Source organism: Panthera leo, chromosome D2 (genome assembly GCF_018350215.1).
Source record: "Panthera leo isolate Ple1 chromosome D2, P.leo_Ple1_pat1.1, whole genome shotgun sequence".
NCBI classification, from domain to species: Eukaryota; Metazoa; Chordata; class Mammalia; order Carnivora; family Felidae; genus Panthera; species Panthera leo.
In genome coordinates this window covers 54,299,106-54,322,702 of record NC_056689.1, presented here as the reverse complement: position 1 = coordinate 54,322,702, position 23,597 = coordinate 54,299,106, and the positions used below count along the sequence as shown (strand labels likewise).

The 23,597-nt window shown below is 44.2% G+C and overlaps 1 protein-coding gene across 19 annotated transcripts in view; it reads left to right on the top strand.

The window, feature by feature from the left end:
- The window catches only part of SORBS1 (sorbin and SH3 domain containing 1), a 145,871-nt gene that overhangs the window by 83,123 nt on the left and 39,151 nt on the right, over positions 1-23,597 (top strand). For 10 of the 19 annotated variants that reach the window (XM_042909209.1, XM_042909205.1, XM_042909216.1 and 7 more), the window contains 3 exons: positions 132-246; positions 5,684-5,767; positions 14,466-14,515. In XM_042909209.1, coding sequence (XP_042765143.1) covers positions 132-246; positions 5,684-5,767; positions 14,466-14,515 — 249 coding nt within the window. Of the gene's footprint in view, positions 1-131; positions 247-5,683; positions 5,768-9,798; positions 9,865-10,449; positions 10,552-14,465; positions 14,516-23,597 lie in introns of all 19 variants that reach the window. The other 9 variants (XM_042909219.1, XM_042909212.1, XM_042909211.1 and 6 more) reach the window with 2 other exon arrangements.

Here is a 23,597-nt window from a genome sequence, read left to right as displayed (position 1 = left end):
ATGCTTGCGTCCGGTCCGATTTTATGCTTCGGATATAAAAATTTCTTGATTAGACTACAGTCAGCCAAAGCCAGACCGTGTCGGATGCCAATTTTCATGAAAATAGCTCTAATAGGATTCTTTTTCTACAGAAACGACTGGGAGCCCCCAGATAAGAAAGTGGATACAAGGAAATACCGTGCAGAGCCCAAAAGCATTTACGATTATCAGCCGGGCAAGTCATCCGTTCTGACCAACGAAAAGATGGTAATGTGTATATTAAAGTTCTTTTGTCTCCCCTGCCACGTTCTTTAATCCCGATGCATTGTGCATCTGGGTTACGTTCTTTCTCCCCTGAGGTAGACTCGCTATGTTTCGAAGACCGTGAAAACATGAAGCATTTTTACCCTTTTCAGTTTTGCAGGTGTTTATAAATTAAGTCCTGGGAGTCTGCTTTGAAAGAAACCTTATTGTTCTTTGTTGTTCTTTTTGTGCATGATTTGAACTAATTTAAAATCCCCTACTAATGTAAAGATTGATTTTGCTGCTGTCTTTTTAAAAACCTCTAACCATTAATTTATCAGGCTTATTGCTAACTGGACCAGAGTCAGGTTTTTGGTTTTTTTTTTAAGCGGCTCTTATTTGAACACACATAAATTTTGTAGAAGCTACCGGCACGTCACTAAGAGGTAAATAATGAATCTGATGTTGTGACTTGGGAAAAAAAGACCCAGGCTATTAGAATATGTCTTCCCCTTCTGCCGAGTGCAGTATTGAGGACGAATCTCATATTCAGTCTGGTTTCTGATTCTCTACACAAGTTCACATCGCCAAGCGATTGTAAGTGGGGAAAATGGCCTGTATAGGCATAGAAGACCACCCTGGAAATGAGGCTTCTTCTGCGAAGTGGGAAAGAATTTTTACAAACTGATTAGTTTTGTATCTGCCACTCACGCTTCCCTTTTGTTCACCCTTCGTTAGAAAAGCTGGTTCAGAATTCTGATCATGGTTAAAGGGATTCTCCAAAGCTCTATAAAGATTGCAGCCCTCCAGCCGTGCCAGCAGGATGGAATGATCATGCTGGGGTTTGGTTTTTATTAAAATGCAGTTACCACACTGCGAACAGATTAAGTAGGCCTCTGAAATGCAGGTTCAGATTCTTTTCCCTCCACCTCTTCCACTCTACATGCTTTAAGTAATAATTGATTTGACTTTTACTAAAATAAAAATGTGACATCTTTAAAAGCACAAAGGGATAAGTAATTTTAATTGGGAAGAAAGGTCAACAGTGCACAGAAATGCTTTAGAGCTGTCATTCTTTAGCATCACTGTGCACCAAAGTTATTTTAAGCAAAAAGTTCAGAGATGAGCAGAGAATTTTGCCTCTGGCCCCACAGTGCCCTGGGGGTCATCTCCCTGTTAGAAGTAGAAGAAAATACATGGCAGAAGTTCACCTTCCACGCCGCTGTTCCTAGAAAGACAGTCATGTGCTTTGGCACATTCATGACACTTGAATCACCAGCCTGGGACGCACCGTCACATATCAGTACATTTAAATGACTTCAGAGATTCCATAGCCCTAGATTCTATAGGGTGCTTTCGTTTGGGCAATATTATGGTTCATAGGTGATCATCGCTTTCAGGGAAAGCTTGCCCCTTTTCTGAATTTCTTTTTCGTTTCCCCCTCCTTTCCTTGGCTCCTAGTCATTTGACCACCATCCAGAAATAAGAAAAAAACAACATTTTGTTTTTGTGCTTCTCATTGATCCCATAATGGTTACAAACCCTGGAAAGTGACAGTAGTGCCCCTCAGGGGCCTCTGGAGAGTTGTGGTGGCCGCGCACACGGTTGGTGAAGCCCCGCCCGGCGGTCCTACACAGGAAGCTCCCCTGTGTGGTAAACGACCGACCGGGGCCGGCCCGGCGACCGGACGTGAAGGCCCCAGGCGGGCCTGGGAGGAGCACCATGGACAGCCGTTTCATTCAGTGCTGTTCACTCTTTAGCTCTGTTCTTCCTCAGAGAAGTCTTTCAGTTGAGAGAAAAATTTCAGATCTCCTTCATTTCACAGTCTACTCCTCACAGTAGTTGAATTAGTCCTTTATTTTTGAAAATTTTCTCCCTGCTATTTTTGCCACGTGAACAGAAAAGTTGGCACGTAAGTGTCCGTGTGTCTTTCCTTTTGGCATCTGGTATCTGGTTTGCCAGAATTTGAGGACACCTCCCACCCCCACCCCTATCAACACACACACACGCGCGCGCGCACACACACACACACACACACACTTTTGTCGTTAACTGTGGATCAGTATGCTAACTCGTGACAGATGTAGAATCTAAATTTGCTCACAGAAATGTACAACTCCTATTGAGGAGAAAAATGTGTGGTTTTTTTCCCAATTTGAGGTACTCCTGTCTGCTGACGCTTGCCAATTTCAGTAGCGACCTCACAGGCACATCTACCACAGGGAGGGTGGCAGTAGATTGTAGAGGCCGCCTAACAGCTTGTCTTGTCCCAGGTGCGAAGCTGGACCATCCCCGGCCAGTGAAACACTGTGCTGCCTTCCGAATCCCACACAGTACATTTACAGCCTTCTGGCCTCTTCAGTCGTTTAGCCAACTGCTGTGACATTCTTCATAACTCCTCAGCCCCTCTCATCATAGTCTGAGACCACTGTCTTGTCTTGCGGCCTTGGGATTGGAGGTCTGTTGGTAGGCCTTGCTTTGTCACAAATGGCCTTTTTCTGGCTTTGTTCCTTTAACTTTCCTCTAAAGTCCCTTAAGAGCTTCAGCTCAATTCAACAGATATATAGAGAATAACTTTTATGTGCCAAGCCCTGGCTTAGAGGTTGGGGTCCCTGCCCCCACAGGTATATATTGGGAAGGACAGGAATTAAAATAGTAATTATAGACACGATATAGATTTGGATGTGTAAAACAAGGGGGTTGACCCAACTTGGTTTCTTCCGGTGTACAGTCACTTTGAGTTTCTTCCTGGCTTTTCAAGTTTGTCATTTACCCCTGTTTTAGCTTGGTATCCCCTGCAAACGTAGAGGGTCTGCCTCCTTCTCAGGAACGTGAGAAGGGGATGTCCTATACTATAAAGAGCACTGGACCTAGAGTTGGAAGATCTGAGTTCAAATTCTGAGTCTGCCCTAAGGTATCTTGGGGCAAGTCATTTAACTTTCTGGAACCTCAGTGCTTTCATCTGTAAAATGGGAAGTATTATTTGGCCTGCCAACATTACCGAAGCACTGAGTATTGAAATGAGTATTGAGTGGTATTCCATACTTACTGAAGTGTCGAATGAGAGGATGACGTGTGGTCATGTACAAAAGAACTATGAACACTATAAAGTGCTATGGAAATGAACGTACCACATTAAGATTGTTTAATTAAAAATTGAAGCTAGGCTCGGGCTCCTTTCCAAGAAGCAATACCATCCTTGAGGAGAATCAGGCATTTTTCTGGCAGGTCATCTGCCTTTTCCAAGGATTTTGCCGAGCTGGGAAAATAGCCCACGGTAGCAGAGAACCAAGCCTGGCGTTGTGGAACCCACCCTGCCTGCCGGTACAGAGCTCACATTCTGCATCCAAAAGGACGTTTTCTATTTGTCCATTCCATAATTGGATCCACAGCTGAGTTACAAATGACAAAATCAAACACAGATGTCAGTGCCGTGTGGTATTCCCTCTTTAACTCTCTCTCTGGGCACCTGCTCTAGGCCTAAGCAGTTGACATGCCTCCTGATTCAGTTCTCAGCACCGTGTTAACCTCCGCAGTTAACAACACTCTGCAAGCAACCTTCGGCAATAAAATGGGTTAATTCTTTCAGGACCTAGTACCAGAACATTCAGGCCATTTCCTGAAAGAGCTGGTACATTTTATTTAAAACAACAACGACAAAAACCTAACCTATTCCCAGGGAGCAGTTTATAAATAGTGTTTAAAAATAATAAACATGACATAGGTTTCATGAAACCCCATCCTGGAAGGGTCTAGGATGCCCCAGGGTCCGAACGGTCCCTCCTGAATAGTTGTGTCCTTATAGATCTTGTGCCTCATTTCACTGAATACATAAAGAATCCATTTGGAATCCACTATCTTACATCATTTCACAATCCGGTGAGAAGGAATACACCTTCTCCTTCAGGATTTAAGCCCTAAGTCCCTAAAGCCAGTGGGAGGAGGTTTTAATCTGGGTGCAAGAGGACAGACGCCATTTCAGTAGACCTTTCCCTCTGATCCCAACTAACTTACATTCAACGAATTTCAGTTAAAGAAGAGTTCTCTGCCTTATCTTCCTCCATTTAAAACAAAAGTAGAGATCATGGTAAAAATTCTTCTAAGGATTTTAGAAGAAGGGTCTGGTCAAGATCACAAAGTTTGCAGCCATTTCTACAAACTGCAAAAGGCCTGTTAACAGAATGTTAAGAAAAACGTGTCTGAAGGGGCTACTCTGTGAAGCAGTGTCGTCCAATTTCCTTCACGCGTCATTGCCCCGAGGGAGTGAAGTTTATTTTCTATTGTTTTCAATCTTGGTGCAAAATGTATATTTTATATTTCATATTGTTGTCAGAAAATCATCATATCTCTGTCATTTAGTGACTGCCGAGGTTTTCTGAAACATATATACACATATATGAATTTAATGAAGCCATGAGCCTCTGATGCTTTTGTCTGATGTGAACGTACATCTCCAGTTTATTAAGGGGAAACCTGATTTGCTTGTCAGGCATTCATTTGCCGACTAATTATTTCCAGAAACACAAGTGATGCCACAGAGCAAGGAAAACTTTCTAAATATCTGACTCCATATGGAATCCCATGGAATCAAATCATCAGTCTGTGTGAACTGCCTCTTAGAGTTATATAAGGTTGAGATATCTAACTAATTTTTGTAACATAACCCAGAAGTTTTTTTCCCCCCCTGCTCTGTTGTCTGTCTCGTTCAGCTTTTCCCTCACTTTATTTTTCCCAGTTCTTTAACATTTATCTGTGAAAACACGAAGTATATTCTGTCTGTATTCATCCCCCATGGATGCTCATTTAAAATGTTTTTACACTTGTGTTCTGTTTTTACCTATATCATCTTTCACTTTACTGTTTATGGGACATGATTTCTCACCTACTCATGTGCCATTAAAGATGCAGTATTAACAAATTGGCTTTTATGAAGTGTTGGTATTTGCATTTCTTTTGAAAACCTTAAGGCAGCTTTGCAAATAAATACTAAAACTATATAAATTATTTGCTGTACTCATCTGGCATAGATGGCTAAATGTTTGGTGTGCTCACCAGATTGTTTGCTCCTAACTAACAGCTCTTTGTAAAGAGGAAATGAGGGCTTTCTCTTCTCCCACGATAAAGTTATTGAGGAATATGCTCATATTCCGATCTGTCGTGGAGGTCAGCAGTATGGTGTAAAATTCTCCACCCGTAGTCCATTTGCCTTCTGCCTTAGGGCTGAGAATGATTCACTCACTGCTCTCTACCACCATTTCTCTGTTTTTATAAACCCATCCTCTCCCACCTGTTTTAGCTCCTTGTTTTTGCTGATGTCTGTAAAAATGGATGATTGCTGCTGTTGAATACAGTTGCTATAGATACCCGGAAACCACTGCATCTCTACTGGCCTGTTCCTATGTAACCTTTGCATAATGTTATCCTTCTCTCTCTTCCATTTCCCTATCACCAACCCCTATAGAGTCGGGATATAAGCCCAGAAGAGATAGATTTAAAGAATGAACCTTGGTATAAATTCTTTTCGGAATTGGAGTTTGGGAAACCGGTAAGTTTAATAGCTTCAGTGGTTATAGACACCTTTTTAAATAATGCTGTTGATGCATTGTTGCCGCTAAACAGTCAGATCTATCTGTAAGGAATGCAGGAAGCAGGGAACAGCCATTTCACTTGTCAATAGTGGGACTGTCTATTCTCACTACAACCTGTAAGCTTTTGCCGAGAAAGGACAGCTCTGGAATTATTTCTTGCCAGAAAATCACAGAGAAACACGACTAAATCATTGCTCAGGACCTCCCACCACCAGCCACAAATATCACACGCCTTGTGGACAGCATTATTTCAGCCACTGGTTTGATTACTTAAGCAAAGTCTTTATGGCAAACTGAAGATAAGCAGGAAAATGCATTACACACTGGGAAGACCAGCATTGTCACTGCTTTAAAAAGAAAAAAAGTTTTTTTAAGTACATGTGCAAGGGAAGTGCCCAAAAGGGCCTTTGTGTGTAGATGTGATCCACAAATACATCCCTGTTATAGGTGACTCAGGGAATGATCTACAAGTTAGGGTAATATTTCCCAAAATTTGAAATGGGAGTTAGGCTCAACACTAAATGTGCTAGAGTTCCTAATGTTTTGCAGCTTCCCTGTGATGTCTCTGAGTTGGCCTTGGTGCAAACTGATTTTTGGCACTGACGGGAGGATTTTCTTAGCCCTGCACCCAGAGGGGTATCAAACAGAAGGGAGAATTGAGTCATTTTTCCACTGGAGATGGCTAGAAACTGACCCTAAACCTCCAGTTACTTTAAAGTCTTACTACAGCTGCAAAAAGAATTTATGGGTGGAGGAATTAAGTGTATATATATATAAAAAAAAACCATTTTGTCAGATGCTTGTATGAAACTTTAAACATTGAAGCCAGCACTGGAATCACTGGGGCTTGGAATGATAGTTTTATTTGCAGACAGGAATTTATAGTTCAATAAAATGTTACATTCCATGGTGTACATTTTTCATTAAGATGAAGCCAAAGACAGATGCAGCGGCTGCTGTGGAACTGCTAATTTGATTCAGCGATGCTGAGCTTTGTTAGGAAGTTGAGGCATCTTCTGAGTTAGGAGCGCCTGACTTACAAACATCCTGCTGGTGGGAACAGGTTTCCTTCCTGCTCACCCTGTCCTGGATGCCTCTTAGCTGCTAAGCTGTCCTGAGTGAACAGCGCCACCTAGTGCAGTATAGAGGGATGTGTCTAACCTGGAGTCTGCACCCTCTTCTCTCCCTAGCTGTGGTGCACGCCTCATTTCTCCTTTCTCTCCCTTTTTCCTTTGCTGTTCACCATTCAGCCTTCACTGAAGTCCACCTCAGGCAACCTTCTCCACCCTCAAAAATTTAACAGTGTCTTAACCCTTTTCTTTTTCTTAAAAGTTGTTCAAACATCTCACACGAAAAGCTACTTCTGAATCGTGTGGTCCCTTCCCCCTCTGCCAAAGGAAAAAAAAAAAAAAAAAAAGACCATGATTGGTATATGTAATAACAATGCCATACCTTCATCAGGGTAAGCAAAAGCTATTAGCTTTAAATTCTGTGTAATGGAGAGTCCATGTCATAGATTTTGGAAGCTCCTCTCAGAATTCACAAATTGCTAGCCATTTCTCATTTGCCAAATAACTAAATTAGTTTTATCTGAAATGTTAACTTTTAGGGAAAGGTGCGAAACAATTTTTATCATGTGATTGGTTTGTTTTAGTGAATCTGTAATTGCAAATAATTCTGTTTTGGTTAGCAAAGGGCAGTATTTGAGTCCCAGCATACATTAAATAGGCTCTGTGAATAGCTTGGTAGACTAACACTGTTTCTGCTGGAAAGTGTGGTCTGAGAACCACACAACCAATCCAAATAAATGTTGAGGACACGGTCCATTTGTGTAGTGAGACCTTCCTAGAATTTGTATTGCTACTGTTGTTCTAGCTGCCTCTTAATTATTTAAAGACTTAGTGATCCTTTTCCAAAATGTCATTTCCTCTGAAGCCATGATGTTCCTTGCACAGACCTTAGAGCCCTTCTAAAATGGGACTTTTTGTGTGGGTTTTTTAAAGTAATAAAAGATAATACTGTTGAAGACTTGCCAAAATAACTTAATGCCCATATCCTGAGGAACAGTTTTGAGACGAGTGGCTCCTTATGGTCTAGAAAGAAGCATCTGAAGGGTGGGCTTGTCATCCAGTGGAACAAACTTGATGACTGGCTCTTGCTCCAAGTTTGGGAAGAAGGTGTTGTTGGGAGAAATTTTTTCTTCAGTCCTACCTTAATTGCTCTAGGCTATAATAAGAGCTATAAATAAAAGTGGTGTAAATCATGGAAATTGTTTCAGCAGGTTTTTCAGTCATTCAGAAGCAGAATGAAATTAAAACTCTTACCAAATAATATGAATCATCATTTCTATTTTTTTTTTCCATACCAACTCCGGACCCACTTCCCCTGAGTGAAAAGCCTGCCAGAACTTGGACACTAGACATTGACCCTGAACTCCTTTCTTCCTCAACTCTTGCACTTAAAGCCAGCCACCCAGATGAGCTGAAATCTTAGCAAGATGCTGGCTTGTAGTACCTTTTAGCTCGGATACGTTGTTGTAGAATATCAAATAATTCAAGATGCCAGGCACCCTTTTTGTAAGACTTTTAAAACCAATTTAATTTGTAAGCACTGCCTTAACATTTTGCAGTTATGAAAGAAATGACTAGGTAAGATCATAAGTGACTTTAAAAAGTTTACTTCTCCAGGTGAACAGTCCAAGTGTATTAAGTGCTTAAAGATGAATGGTAATTTTTAATAGCACTTACTTTACACATTGCAGAGTATATACATGCACAGAGATTGCATTATTGACCTATTAGCTGTCCGTGATGAAAGCACCTTGGATTCAGATTGCTTTTCATTTGCAGGTTCATTACTAACAGTCTGGATGTTAGTTCTCCCCTCCCGCCCCCCGCAATTTCTGCAGGAATCAACGTGATTTCTAGAAGTAAGCTCAAGGCAAAATGTCACAAAGTAAACCAATTTGCATGCTTCCACATAGTTATAATATTTGCTCAAAATTCCAGGAGCTATTAATGATCTCCTCTGTTCAGGAGTCATTGTATAAGACATCTCAGGTCTAAACGGGCAAAACAAGGTCTACTTGGTGGGGGAGAGGTTCCACAGTTACAAGTGGCTTGTAACTTCCAGATGTCCTACCCTCTGAACCCCTCCTTCATTAAACTTACAGTTCTCTTGGCAGAGTTCTGTTTTAGGAATGCAGCTCTAATTCTAACTTGAAGAGTTAAAGGAGAAAATGAAAATAACCCTATAGTCTGCTGTTCAAATTCAAGTTATGGACTGTTCTGTAAGGCAGATGAAAGGCATGGCTGTACTACCAGCAATGTTATCAAAGTCTAGTTAAGCTTTAAAAGGAGATTTTAAGTGTTGTCCACTGGAATTATCTAGTTACACAGTGCATTATAGAACACCCATTTTGTACATGGATTTCATTGCCACAAACCACAGAAAGCACATTTGGTTCAATTTACCCTCCCCTGGCCAAATCTCCAAATTCACAACACTTATTAAGGTATAATGAATTCTACCGTGGAGAAGACTGCTTCAAAAACATAGAATCTCAGTGTCCATCTTAATTTGAAAACAATAGTGAGGATGTATGTCAGCCGTCTCAACTAAAAAAGAAAAAAAAAAGAATAGTGAGGAATTTCAGAGTTTTGATTTTTGTTCAAATTGGTGTTAATGCTTTTTTTTTCTTCTGTTTTCTTTTTTTATGTTTTCAATGTTTAGAATCCAACAATGATTTACTCTTGAGTTGTAGACCTAGAAAAAAATTCCCAGTTAATGTTTCCAGCTCCTAAATCCTGCAGAACCCTTCCCTGGGCGGCCCCCTCAGGAGGCAGAGTGCCTGCTCCCTGTGTTTTGAGTTCACTTCTCTGTGTTGATACAGTTCTCCTAGTGTGCCCCTCTTCGTTTGAGCCGGTCTCCGTGTTTGTCTTTATGTCTTTATGCTCATTTCTTCATTTCCTCCTCTGCTTCCCGTCAGCCTCCCAAAAAGATATGGGATTATACTCCTGGAGACTGCTCTATCCTTCCTAGAGAGGATAGAAAGGTAATTCCGCTGTGCCTCCTCCGTGGGCTGTGTGTGTGTTCTCTAGCCTGGTTAGTGTGAGTGTGTTGTGGGGTTTTTGGTTGTTGTTGTTTTGTTTTTTTTTAAATTATTATTATTTTCTCAAATCACTTTTTTTTAACTTGATAACTTTTTTTTTTTTTTTTTGGCTTGGTGATAAAACCATTTAACAAAGTCTGTAAGACGTCTACTAATGTTTAGAGGTTTATAAAGCAATGCCTTATTCTCCTGACATATCCTGCTTGTCACAGTCACTAGACTCTGAAAAGAGCAAAAATAGGTCTTTCGCAAAAGGTAGGTTTTTGTGGTATTTGTAGTTCTCTCTAGCGAGTAGAATAGCCTTTTGGAGCTCTGATGACTTGAGGATTTGTATTTTCTCTGCCTAATGTTGCATTCTGTTTTCACGTCTGCACCTGATTTCTAGTGAACTCTTGTGTTCAGTCATGCCATCTTTGCCTTATTAAAGTATAGCGCTAAACCAGCTCATTTTTCAAACTTAACCTTCCATTCTTTCTGCCTCTCCTCTAAACTAAAACATGCTTTCCCATCTTTTCTTTCTCAAACCAGACTAATCTAGAAACAGATCTCAACCTCTGCCCAGCAGAGTTAGAGGCAGATTTAGAAAACACGGAGACGCTTAATAAAGCACCCGGGGCAAACTTGTCACAGGTATTTCCTAGTTTTTCTCACGCTGTCGGTTCCTCTTCCAGCTCGGTTTTGTTTTCTCCTCTGCTCTCTGGTTTCGATACAGGCAAGGCAATGAGTGGTAATGCTGCTTCTTCTTAAGCTGCATGGCTTTCTGACTCCTGTTTTCCTCTCCCACCAACCTAATTTTTGCCTGGATTTCTTTTGAGCTTGGCATCTTCCTTAAAGGAGACTTTTCAAATATACACAGGGTGGCTGGTGATTTAAATGACCCCACCCCCTTATCATTCTCTTTCTGTGCTCTCAGAAGGTGACCCTTTCCTTCCCTTGCCTCCATATACCTTCTCCAGATTTTCAGGGAGCCATTTTTGGGGGGCACTTTCCTTGTTTTTTTGCAGCCTTGGGAGATGCCAACCTCAGAGATCATTTTCAAAAACACAGTGGCAGTGATTTGAGTGCCTCTTACGTGCCTGGCACCATCAGAGCGTTCCTATTTGTCATTTGGAAGGTTAGAAAGTTCTCCATGAAAAAATGCACTCCAGAGGCCAGACAGCCTGGCCACAAACAAGCATCTGAAACTCAACCTGCATGGGTATTTTTAAAGAGAGCTATGTCAAAATGTGGTTTATTAAAGGATATGTCAGAGAGAGAGAGAGAGAGAGAGTCCAAGGTAAATGGGTTGCCAAGGGAAGAAACATACCAACTATTTGGACAACCACCCCCAGGGCTCCCTGACAAAATAACAAAGACTCTTACAAGGAAAGGGTATCTTTACAGAAAATAAAGAAGGAATGCAGTCACTGCTGGAGAGGATAGAAAGGTCCACAGACCATGGCAGGAAAAGTGGGAAATCCTGTGGGTCGTGTTCTGTTTAAGCAGAACTAAGACAAGGAGGGTCTTGAGAGACTTGGGTTATGAAGTCTTGTGAGTGCTGGACCCTAAGCCAGGGAAGGAGTAGGGAGCCCACGGGATTATGGCAGCAGCCAAGGCAGGCTGAAATAAGGTCAGAAGCTGCAGAACTGAAAGCAGATCAGGAGAGCTGGGGTTCGGGAATCCAGAATCACAAAAGGATGAGTGCACCCAGGCCCCTCTTCAGAACTTGGGTGAGGCACAAAGGTGAGCCACAGTGCACACAATCAAGGCAGATATATCATGGAGCAGGGAGAAGGGGGTGGGGGGTTTCCAGCCAGGGTGGAGACTGGAACTGGTTGTAGCCTCTGTGGGATGGAAGGTCTGAGCTAGTTTGAGAGTGAGAACCTCAGGTAAGTCCTAGAGTGCTCTGGGGCGGGACGGGAGCGTGAAGATTCCAGGTCCTAAAACAAATCAGGGGTCACTTTTCAAAATAGTCTAATAAGAGCAGTTCTATTATACATACAAGGAGGGAAGGCAGCTGGAGAATTACTGAACTCGCTAAGGCCTCCTTGAAGTTAGAGACGGCTTCCAGTACATGGACCACTACCCAGGCAAGGTGGGCACAGAGAAGGGTCTGATGTGTGAACTTTGCCTTCAGAAACATGACAGCTTAGTCACACTCATGCATAAGGCTCTCCAATAATGCACAGCAGTGCCTGCGAAGAGCTAAAAGAATGGTATGGGCTCTGAGTGCCAGGAAAAACTGACCTTGTGGAAGACTTCTCCAAGGAGTTAGCCAGGATCTTAAAGGATGGGTGCAACCTAGGTACATGGTAGAAATAAGGGGCATCCATGTGAGGCATGGTCAAGAGCACAGAAGTGAACACATTTAGCATGTATGCAGGGAATAAAGTAGAAAAGTCACCTGTAATGGAAAACTCGGTAGTAGTGGAAGGTAGGTATGGGAAAGAGGGTTAACCCTGGATTACAGAGGCTCAGAAAATATGGCTAAGGGGATGATTTTGTCTACAGACCAATGTTGTGATTCTGGAATTGTTTTTTGGAAAGTCTGTGTCCTCACTCTAGAGAGGTGAAGTTGAAGGGAGAACCCCCAGTTGGAGGTGCAGAAGGCATGGAGGCTACTGCAGTGGTCCCAGCATGGAAGGGTGAGGGCCCCCACTCCAGCACCAGCATGAAGGGAGGCGAGGGGTGGATGTGACAGTGCTCACAGAGGAAGTTGCAACAGGACATTTTAACTGGTGTGTAGAACAAAGAATTGGGGGATGGATGGGGACAGAGGCAACTCTAGGGTTTTGGCTAGGAAGTCAGAGGGGTGAGGACCTTCATACATCACATAAGATCGATGGGGAGAAAATCAGCACAGTGGTAAGACGGGGTTAGTTTTACGTGATTTATTTTTGAAGCATTGGTTGGGTATCATGTAGGGAATATCCAGTAGGCAGCTGGAAATCTAAGACGAGGTGTCCTGAAAGAGGCAGGGGCTTATAAAGTCAATTGGAGCCACCTGAAGAGAGTGATGGGTGAAGCCCTGGGAGCAGATGAAAGATGGAAGGAGACTCATGTGAACGGAAAGGATGAGAGAACAGCAGCTACCCCCTGGGATGTTGGATGGCATGGAACAGGAGAAGAAGGGGGAGAGTCAGAGGGTGAACAGTTCAGAGAGTTGAAGAAAGTACAACTACCCAGTGCTCCAGAGAGGTCAGCAGAAGAAGACTGAGGAAAGGTCAATGGACTTGATAAACTGGAGGTTTCTAAAAAAATCTTTGGAGGTTGCTGGGTGAGTAGTTGCTGGGAGCCAGGGTAGAGAAGAATCCGGGGGTCCCCCAGGGGTACAGCACTGACTGAAAATATGTGATTGTGGAAGGAAGGAAGGAAGATGTTCCCAGAGGGCTCCACAAGGTCATGCAAAAGTTTTTCCAAGATGGAGACCAGGGCATCATCCTCAAAGTGGATGAACACCCAGAATGGGACAGGTGCCAAGGTGGGAGATGGGCAGGAGGGCTGGAAGGATGAACGTGGAGGTAAGAGCCGCACCTTCTCTGAGGAGTAAGGATGGGCAGCTGGGGTGGGGGAGGGCAGTGTTCTCATCCTGGGGCAGAGGTGTCCTCCCAAGTGAAGGGACCCAGCAGGTGAGGGTGGGTGTTCGGCAGGCAGAGGACCAGGCAGGTGAGCCCTGATGAAGGTTGCTTCCTGTCCAGTCTTCTCCTCCCTCTTGGTCACTCTTCCCTTTCTTTATCCTGGTGTTTCTCTCCTTCCCCCTAGTATCTCCTTCCCTCCAGATAGGGTATTTCCCTTGAAATAACCACCATTGGGGTTAGGAGTATCTTTAAAAGTTAACTTTTTCATCAATTTATTCAACTATCTCATTATTTTTAAATAAATTGAGCCCTTTGCCTTTTTTCCTCCAAGACAACAGAAACCCTCAACTATGTAATTATGTTGCCTTTTCTCTGCATGTAGCTCTTGGTTGTTTTCTTTCTATTGGGTAGTGGCCTGTAATTTTATAAAATGCTCCCCCACTCAGACTGAAGTGGTCATTCGTGGGTTTTGTGAAACTGCATTTCTCCCCCATTTCCACATTCTAAACCTGCAGTGGTGAACAAATGATCTAAATACAGTGTGGTCTTTTCAAATGCATTTTTGTACTTTCTGTACCTAAGATGTCAGGTGATCCTCTCTCTGGATGTGGCATTGGGTGCATGAAGGAGTCTCTCTCTGGTGGGCTTGGCCAGGGGCTCTGAGGGCTGGGGATAAGCCGGTGAAGGCTGTGTTGTCCTCGTCACTAATGCATGTTGGCCAAATGGTGGGCTATCTGCTCTGCGGATCTATATTTAAGCATAAGCCAGGGGGCCATCTTCCAGTGCACCCAGAGAGCGAGAGTGCCCGCTGGCCCAGAAAGCTTCCAGCACCTAGACCTTTCCGGCCAAGCTCCCCATCTCCCAAAGGTCCTTGGTTGGCTACATTGGGAAAGGAAAGGGGCTGCTCTCTTTCCCCTTGGCTTGGAGTGTCTGAGGTAAAATAAATGATCTACATTCTTTTTTTTTTTTTTTTTTTGACCTTTACAGAGCTCGACGGTCAGCCCCACTCCAGAAATTTCTTCAGAGCTTCCTGGATAGTAAGTTGCCACCATTTACATGGCTTACTGTATTAATGTCAGAAATGGGAAGAGGCTATGTTTTGGACCCAGGTGTTTTGTTGGCATCAGTCTAGTGGCTTTGGTGATAAGCAGCAATTTGATTATGTTCTTCAAATTATTTTTCTGTTTTCTCTTCCTCTTCTAAATTAATTTTGTGATGACTTGTAGTATTTTTGATAAGCTTTTTCCTATATGGGCATCTTTACCTTTAGGATGTGAGTCTGTCTGAGTTTGGAATCAAAGTTCACTCATTTGCTGGTTGTTGGTTGGGGTGTGTGACTGAGACGGGCCACACTGGATATAAAGGGGAAGGGGCGGGGAGTTGGGTCCTCGGGCAGCACCTCTCACGGGGAAAGGTGGAGCCAAGAGGGGGCTAACTTGCGAGATGTGGATTTATTTCCTCATACCAGTCCAGATTCTGCCTGGGTGATGCGTGCACACTCCACTCCACGGAGTAGCCGCCAGTCTCCTTTCCGCCTCCCTAGACCATCCTGAGCCCTGTGCCAGATTACTTGCCACACGGCTGACATGTTCCAGTGCCGTCCCCTACCCGTCACCTACCCGGCACATGGCAAGCACTGAGCTGGTACAGATCGGCCCGGAGCCTCCCTGTCCCCAATGTTGGCACCTCTTAGGGCCCTTGTTCTGTTGCTGAATACCTGAATCATGCTCTTGTGTTAAGAACACAAGATAATTTATCTGTTGATATAATATCAGCTCCCTGAGGGCAAGGGCCGCATCTCCGTAGTACCTGATGCACCCAGTGCATTTGGGAGCTTGTTGTGGTGGGAGCTGCTTCTCGTCGCCATCGTATCCGTATCTCATTCTTTGAAATATGATGAGAAAAGGCACAACTGGTACCTGTCCCATTGGCATCGGGTAAACCCCACAGTGAGCAAAGTTCACCTTTGCTCAAATAGAAGCCTGGCTTAATCTGAAAGCTGAGTCCATGGAATTTCTGGCATATGTTGTGGTCACTTGGGAATGAATGTCCTACCTCCCTTGCCAAAGAAGGCATGCTACAAGAGTAGTTTCATTTGAAAATCAATCAGCTGGGTTTAGGGTATTTCAGTGGGAAATTGGAAAAAAATCTTAATTCTTTTAGTATAGTCACCAAATCTCTGGCTAGATCCATTCTGTTCATTTTTTCCCTATAAATACGGGTTAATGATTATGATTAAATTTACCCCAGAGCGTAAGAAATGGAGAAGCTACATTAGGACAGCAGCTAGAAGGGAAGTTACCTGCTTTCTTGGAAAAGTCCAGGCATAAAGTCTGTCACACCTAATGTGGGTTTGGTCATCAGACCAGCAGTGCGATAGACCTCAGAGCTCAGATACGGTGTCGGGACCCCCTTCCTGAGCTCCCTCCACTCGGGGCTCTGAGGCTCACTGTCATTAAGGAGCTAGTTGGGCTGTGCCTTTGGCTGTAAGGATGACAAGTCCCAGGCCGTCTAGGTCCCCAGAGATGTTCTTTCAGAGGTGACATCCACCAGATGACCTTAGGCTACCTGCAGGTAAAGGGCGTCTTCGAGGCCACAGCTCCCTGCAAACTCTCCGTGGTCCCTGGGGCCACCTATTTGTCCCCTTGACAGTCTTGACACAGCCCAGTGATTGCTGGGCTGATTGCTCCAGATCTTTCCCTGCCCCTACTGTTTTCAGGATTGCCCAGTGTTAACCCTTCTGCCTGGACTCCCCCCCCCCCCCCCCCGCCCAAACCTCCTTTCCTTTCCCCATCTCCCCAGAGTACATGGCACAGAAGAGGCTGCTTCTGGTGGCCGGGTGAATAAATTGTCAATGTGCCTTAGTTAATGGGTGAATTCTTACTGGATCTAACGCACGATGTTTAGTGTTAAAATAAGAGCATAAGATACAGTCCCTTAGTAGTTTGTGGGCAAAACACATACCCGGAAGGATGTTGGTAGCTGAAAAGGCAAAGTGGCAAATGAATGAAGGAGGTTAAAGGATTAAAAGTATTCAGGTTTGGGCCCCCTAGGGTACAATCAATCAATATAATAACTTAATAAAATAAATCGTAAGTAAAAGTTTTCAGAAGAAAAAGCAGTGCCCACAGGCTGTCAAAGTTAGGAGCACAGGTCTTGAGTGAAATAATTTTAGTGACTTAATTGAACATGTACTATGAGCCAGGCCATATGGTTAACATCTTATGTACGTTCCCTCACTTAGTCCTTTCACCATTCCAGGGTCAAGTGTTATTTTTGATGCCCATTTTATAGGCAAGGAAACAAGCACATAAGGCCATGTGATGCCCACAATTCCACAGCTGGTACCCAGCCGAGCTATAGCCAGAAGAGGAATAATGAAGTTCTAGGAGAGTGGATGATGTTGGCAGTAAACTCTCATCTGCACCGTACTGACTCAGAACTGGGCAGTAAATTCACAGAAAGCAAGCTACAATTGACTGGTTCTGAGGGATTAAAAAAACAACGTAGGCAACTATTTGTAATACTGTGTTAGCAGGATTGAAGGGGGCTAACGCAACTGCTTAAAAGAGCACGTGGCTTTCAGACGTTCTGAGTATTTGTGTACCTAAAGATATTTGCTGTGTTCATTTATCAAGCACTCTTATTTATGTCACTGAGCTAGGTCTCCAAAGACCTCTGTTTCAGCCATAGTCTGGCTCTCATGAGCTACTTGGCAGGAATACGTGAGTTTTATCTTCCTGCTATCCTACCAGTTAGGGATTTTTCAATAAGTCAGGCTAGGTTTCCTTCCAGTTTGTTTCAAATGAGTAAGGTTTTTCTGTATTTGGAATTGGTGGGGAGCCAGCCTCAGCACACTTCCTGACACTCGGGGAAGTGCACAGCAAATGTTTGCTGAATCAATGAATGTGCCTGGGAGTCTTTATTAACTAGCATCCAACTTGCTCAGCACTGAGGCCAGCAACTTTTGAAGACTGAATCTGGCCCCTCTGACTGGATAGTTGGGAAGGACGTGTTGAAAGAAACATTGGCAAGACTTGACTTAACCCCAAAGACTAAAGGAGGAGTCGCAGGACAGCCCAGGTTCAAAAACATTGGGATTAAAAAAAAAAATTCTAGATTGATAGATAGATAGAATGAGTCACTAGAGAAGTGATGATGTTGTTTTAAATCTACGTTCTTATCATATCTTGGACAGTTTAGAATTCTATTAATTAACATGACTACATATCACACTGTTAAAAGAATGTGCATACAGAGAGGAAGAAATTCACCCATAGCCCCAATATCCCAGTATAACTACCAGTCCTTACTTTCAAAAAATATATATGTATTTGTTTGTTTGTTTTATTTTATTTTTGAGGGTGGGGAGGGGCAGAGAGAGAGGGAGACACAGAATCTGAAGCAGGCTCCAGGCTCTGAGCTGTCAGCATAGAGGCCAACATGGGGCTCGAACCCATGAACCATGAGATCATGACCCGAGACGAAGTCAGATGCCTAAACCAACTGAGCCACCCAGGCACCCCCAAAAATATATTTTTTATGCTTGCAATCACAATGTCCAATTTTGTATTTTATTTCCCTAGAGTTATCAGATTTTAAGTCAGCCCTGACTTAAGATCTGATGATTTTCATCATTGTCATTTCTCTTTTTATTTGAGAGAGAGAGAGAGAGAGAGAGAGCGCTCACATGCACACACAAGTGGGGCGTGCCCACGAGCGGGGAGGGGCAGAGAGAGACACAGAATCACAAGCAGGCTGCGGGCTCTGAACTGGCAGCACAGAGCTTGATGCAGGGCTTGAACCCACAAACTGTGAGATCATGACCTGAGCCAAAGTTGGATGCTAACTGACTGAGCCACCCAGGTGCCCCTCATCGTTGACATGGATTAGCACTAATTCTTTAGCACTAATTCATTTTTTGCTTAACTAAAGAGGCTTTTCTCTATTTGGCCAGCAAGTGGCACTCAAGAGCACGCTGCTTTTTCCTCAGAAAACACTTTCTTTTAACCTAAGATCAAAACACAAATTTTCACCTGAAGAACTATATGAAACTCTCCTGGGCCTTGAAAATGTTTCAGAAATCTGCATGTAAGCATTTAATTTTATAGAGTCATTTATTCCACTTGTATTTATTGAAAAGCAGTGCTAGGCACTGGGCATGCAAAGATTAGTTAAAATGAACTGCCTGCCCTCAAGGGGCTCAGAGTGTGATGGGGACACAGGCTTGTAAATCACAATTAGAATCTGGTGTGGTAAACACAGTGCTGGGACCCAGAAAGAGTAACAATCACATACTGTAAATATAAAAGGTAATTTTTTTCATGCAGTACAAAGGCTAAAGATTTTCTACACTTCCTCCTCCAAAGCCACAGTTAAAAAGTTGCGCTTTTTTTTTCTTGCTAAAAACAACAAATGGTTCTGAACAGTGAATTCCATGAGGCTGGAATTTGTCGCCTGTTTTGTTCCCTGTTGAAGCTCCACCTGGAAGAGTGATTCACACTTAATAGATGCTCAAGAAATACTTGAGTGTATAAAATGAGCAGTGGAATGAACTACTGAGAGCTTTTCTAGAAATATCATTGACAATGATTTGCAGAGATGACTGGAGGGAGTCAGGGCGGAGGAGACAGAAGTGGTGGTGGTGAGGCGGTGGCCAGAGAGGTCAAGGGAAGGGACTGAAGTGAGCTGTGTAGGACAGGGAGGAAGCAGGACTTGGTAACTGGTTAGGTTTGGGGAGCAAGGAGAGGGAGAAAGGGGTTGATTCCCTGGGCTTTTTGTCTTGGGCGAGAGGAGACAGAAGAACAAAGCCGGGCTTGGTTTGGAGCATGTAGGGGTTAAGATGCCTGAGGAACACCGAGGTGGAGCTCTCCAGAAGGCACTTCAATGTATGTGTCTGGAGCTCAGAAGAAAGGTCTATATGGTAACAGGTTTGACGGTGGATTTCTTGGACAGTCTTACCATACTTAACAGTTTTACAGGTGAAAGAACTTGAGAAACAGCTTGCTTCCCAGCAGGTTAGCCTTAGCTGCTGCACATTGCCTTCTGGAGTCAGGCTGGGGTCCCCCAGAGCCCACCTGGTCATACAGTTGCAAGTAGTTGGCCCTAAGGGGATTACTCCATTCTCTCACTTTATTCTTCCAGCGAGTGTTTTCGTTGAATCCCCTTGAAACTCAGCCCCCTTTGCATCTTAGCCAGAGGGCGAATTGTCTGGCCTGTCTCCTCCTGGCCTGCTGCTCTCTTTGAACTGAAAACTGGCTCAGCCCAAGCTGCTGAGAGCTGAGCTCCAGTGCTGAACTTGGCTTGTTTTGTTATGTGGTCGGTAGCTGCCAGTGCTGATTGGGCCTTTCTCATCAGTCCGGGCTTTTCTCATCCTCTCTGATCTCTTTGAACACAGTAAAGACCCAACAACTCTGTGACCCTCAACAGTTGCCTTCACCACTCTGGCCCTCAGTTTCCCTTTGGTGCAATGGGACAAATGATGTCTGTCTTTCCAATAATTAGGAGATCTGATGGACAGCTTACATTTTAAAGCATTGTTCCAGAACTTATAGGAGACCCCAGTTGGGAAATTTTACACATCTGGAAAAAGCATGTTGGCTTTGGTATCAGAAAGAAAACAATTAGCTATAGCAAATCCATTCTGAGAGGTTTCCTGAGTTGCTGGTTTGTCATTCTGGTGGGGAAGCAGGACAAAATGGTGATAATGGATGGAATGAAGCCAGAAAGTGGAGTGGCTGCAGGCAGGAGGGGATTTCTGACAAGTAGTGAGGCTGAGAGGTATGAAATCATGGCAGAGTGATGACCAGATGAAGCTGGGCAGACCTGGAGAAGACCGTGTTGGAAATTCTGACCGAGGCTGAGGCACTTCAGAGGACAGCAGGGTAGAAACCTCCTTCAGTCCCTCCCCGGTGCTGAGGGAGGTCTGTGAACCCCAAACCAAGGCCAGCAGGGCTTAAGAGACTGTCCCGTCACCACAGCTGAAGGAAAAGTCAGAAAATGCAACCAAAAAGAGGGTAGGCTCTAAAAGGGAAATTGAGATAAGGGCAGATTTATGTTTACTTATGAAATTCAAAGTTAAAGCCAGTAGTTTAGGGCTCCTGGGTGGCCCAGTTGTTAAGCATTTGACTTTGGCTCAGGTCACGATCTCACTGTTTGTGAGCTCGAGTCTCGCATCTGGTGAGCTGGAGCCCTGCATCACGTAAGCTCAAACCCCAGTTCAGGTGAGCCCCGCTTGTCTGTCTTTCTCCCCCCACCTCTCTGCCCCTTGCTCGCTTGTACCCTCTCTCATTAATTAATTAATTATCTAATTAATTAATTAAAGCCTGTAACTTAGATGAGCTTGCATTTATTTAAAGTGGCACATAGTGCCACCAGCTGGTAAATCACCTTTATGGGTCGTCCTGCCTTCTAACTGGAGTTGACGCCGTGTCAATCAGAGGGTGGGGAGGAGGGGTGGGACACTGTTGAGCACCCCTGCGGGTAGAAACAGGAGAGCCAGAAGCTGTGTGGGTGGCAGCCCTTGTCCCCGGGCCTCTGAGCCTGGCAGAGCCATGCCTCTGTCTCCGGGGGTGGGAGTGGGCACCTCCAATCGGGGACCAGGGTGCCAGTAAGGACAGCCAGCCTAGGCCTGGGCCATGCCAACTCCCTGCAGTCTTACTGTTGCCACCATTCTGATGACTCCATGGTCCCTGATGTCAGGAGCCAGGAGCCTAAGTAGATGTGATGAAATTCTTATACTTGTGAAAGAATTTCTAAAAACATGATTGTATAAATCGAAGCAAATCCTTAATCAGATCACGTGTACCAATTTTACCATCAGAGAATTTGACCTCATACTCATTCAACAAATATTATTTATTGAGTGTATTCATGGACCTGCTCGCGGGCCCCCTGCCAGTAAGGGCACAGCCTGGCAGAAAGAGATTTGTCGTATCATGCCCCTTCCAGAGGTTTCTTCTCTTGGAGACACACCCTGGAGGCTGCTCTGTAGACCCAGTTCACTCGCATGCTTTTAAGTTCTCAGCTTTGAGAGTTGATTTTCTTTCCCCTTAAGTGTTCAGTAATGTTCTCCTGTCTTGGCTGAGAAAAGGGGAAAAGCATTTGATCCCCTGACATGGGGCCAGAGAGAGTGAGGAGAAGGACCTCGGGGAATCCTGACTCCCCTGGGCAGTCTCCTGAAATAGAGCATGGAAAGCTTTGGAAGCCAGTGGTGGGCACATGGTAAGGAGCTAGGAAGTGGTGGCTACCATGAGGGATGTCACCAGTGCTAGAAGCAATGGGATTGCTCAGTGGAACTTATGTACCCTGAGGTGCAGACATGGCCTATTCTACCAGAGTCTCCACCTCTTTTCCATTTCTGACTCCTGGGCTCCAGGGCCACTTGTCACAGGAGTACATTCATGGCAGGTGACACTTGACAGTGACACAGAGCTCAAGCATCCTCAGGACTCCTGTGCTGTGCAAGCCTGGGCTCTTGGAAGGCACTGCCTCCTCGGTTGTAGGGAAATGTTACATATAAAAATACAGTGGAGGGTGCCATGTGGTGCCCAACGACAAGGCTCAAGTTCCAACGCTGCCATTGCACGGACGGTGGCTGCTTGGACAAGTGCTGATCTCTCAGTGCCTCCTTTCCCCATCCAAAAATGGGAAAAGTTGGATTGTTTGTGAGGATTAAAGAGAGAATGACCGTCAAGCCTCCCCCATACACAACTGTCACCACGTTGTTGTAGAGTCATCGTTGTCATTATCTGTGACCCCGGGGACCCAGAGGCTGTGTCATATGTAAGAATAATCCCATCATCGATGGATGGGTAGAGGGAAAGAGATGGATAGGTATGTGATAAGCAAATGCAGTCCAGTGTTCTGTGTAGAATCTGGGGGTCCAGAAGATACAAGGGTTCACTATATAATTCCTTACATTTTTCTATACACTTGATAATATTCATCATAAAATATTGGGAGAAGCAATTCCATCTTCAGAGCTAAAAAATCCATACGGATACTAGTAAACCGAATTCAGTAGGACTAAAAAGCAGCCTAGCAGAAGCCTGAGTACTTTTGTGGGAAGGAGGTCATTCTCTATCTGAATGAGTGTATATGTGTGTCTCCGTGTGTCAGTGGGTGAGGGCGTAGAAAACAAGGATTAGGGGAAGGGAAGGGCTCAGTGAGTAAGTGCTCTTAATTTTTTTCTGTACCCCACCTCATTCCTAAAAGGATTTGTGGTAACTTGCAAAAATACCTAGAATTTCAACAAGATAAAAATAAACAGAAGATGCAAATGAGCAAGAGTTTATACTCCTATTATATTTCAAAAGGTTCTGACTACAAATTTTGAAAGAAGCTGGTGCAAAATGTGGCTGGGATAGTAATGGCATATAGAATCCCAGGTTCCCCTTTGGTGACCGGTTTTCCTGGAGACCCAGGATAATTGTTGACTTCAGTGCTCCATCAGCCAAAGTGCTTGTGAAGAATAACCCAGAGAAATAATCCAAGTGGTGAACTTGAAGTCACCAACTTTGGCTGGCAACATGTCAGAGGAGGCTCCGCTCATGTCTTCAGCTGTGCCATCTTGTCCCCCAGCACCCACCCTGCCCTCCCCGCCCCCTTCTCCCAGCCCTCCCTCCCCAGAGTTTCTCAGAGTTACTCTTTTAAAGCACAGATGCCGTCATTTCTTTTCTTTCCTTTTCCTTTGTTTTTTAACACGTATTTATTTTTGAGAGACAGAGGACAGAGAACTTGAATGGGGAAGGGGCAGAGAGTGAGAGGGAGACACAGAATCTGAAGCAGGTTCCAGGCTCTGAGCTGCCAGCACAGAGACCAACAAGGGGCTCAAACTCACAAACTGCGAGATCATGACCCGAGCCTAAGTCGGCCACTCAACCCAATGAGCCACTGGGATGCCCCCAAATGCCATCATTTCAGTTAGAGCACTTTGCTGTTCCAGCACGATTCCTGAGCATTCAGGGGCACCCTTGGGCTTGTGTTGTCTGAAGAACTCTAAGTAAGACTGCCCTTTAGAAAGGACAGTGCTTGATCAGGATGCCAAGAAGTGTGATTCTTGCCCTCAGGTGGTAATGTGCTTTTTAGAAAAATGTTAAAAATTCTAACTTCCATTCT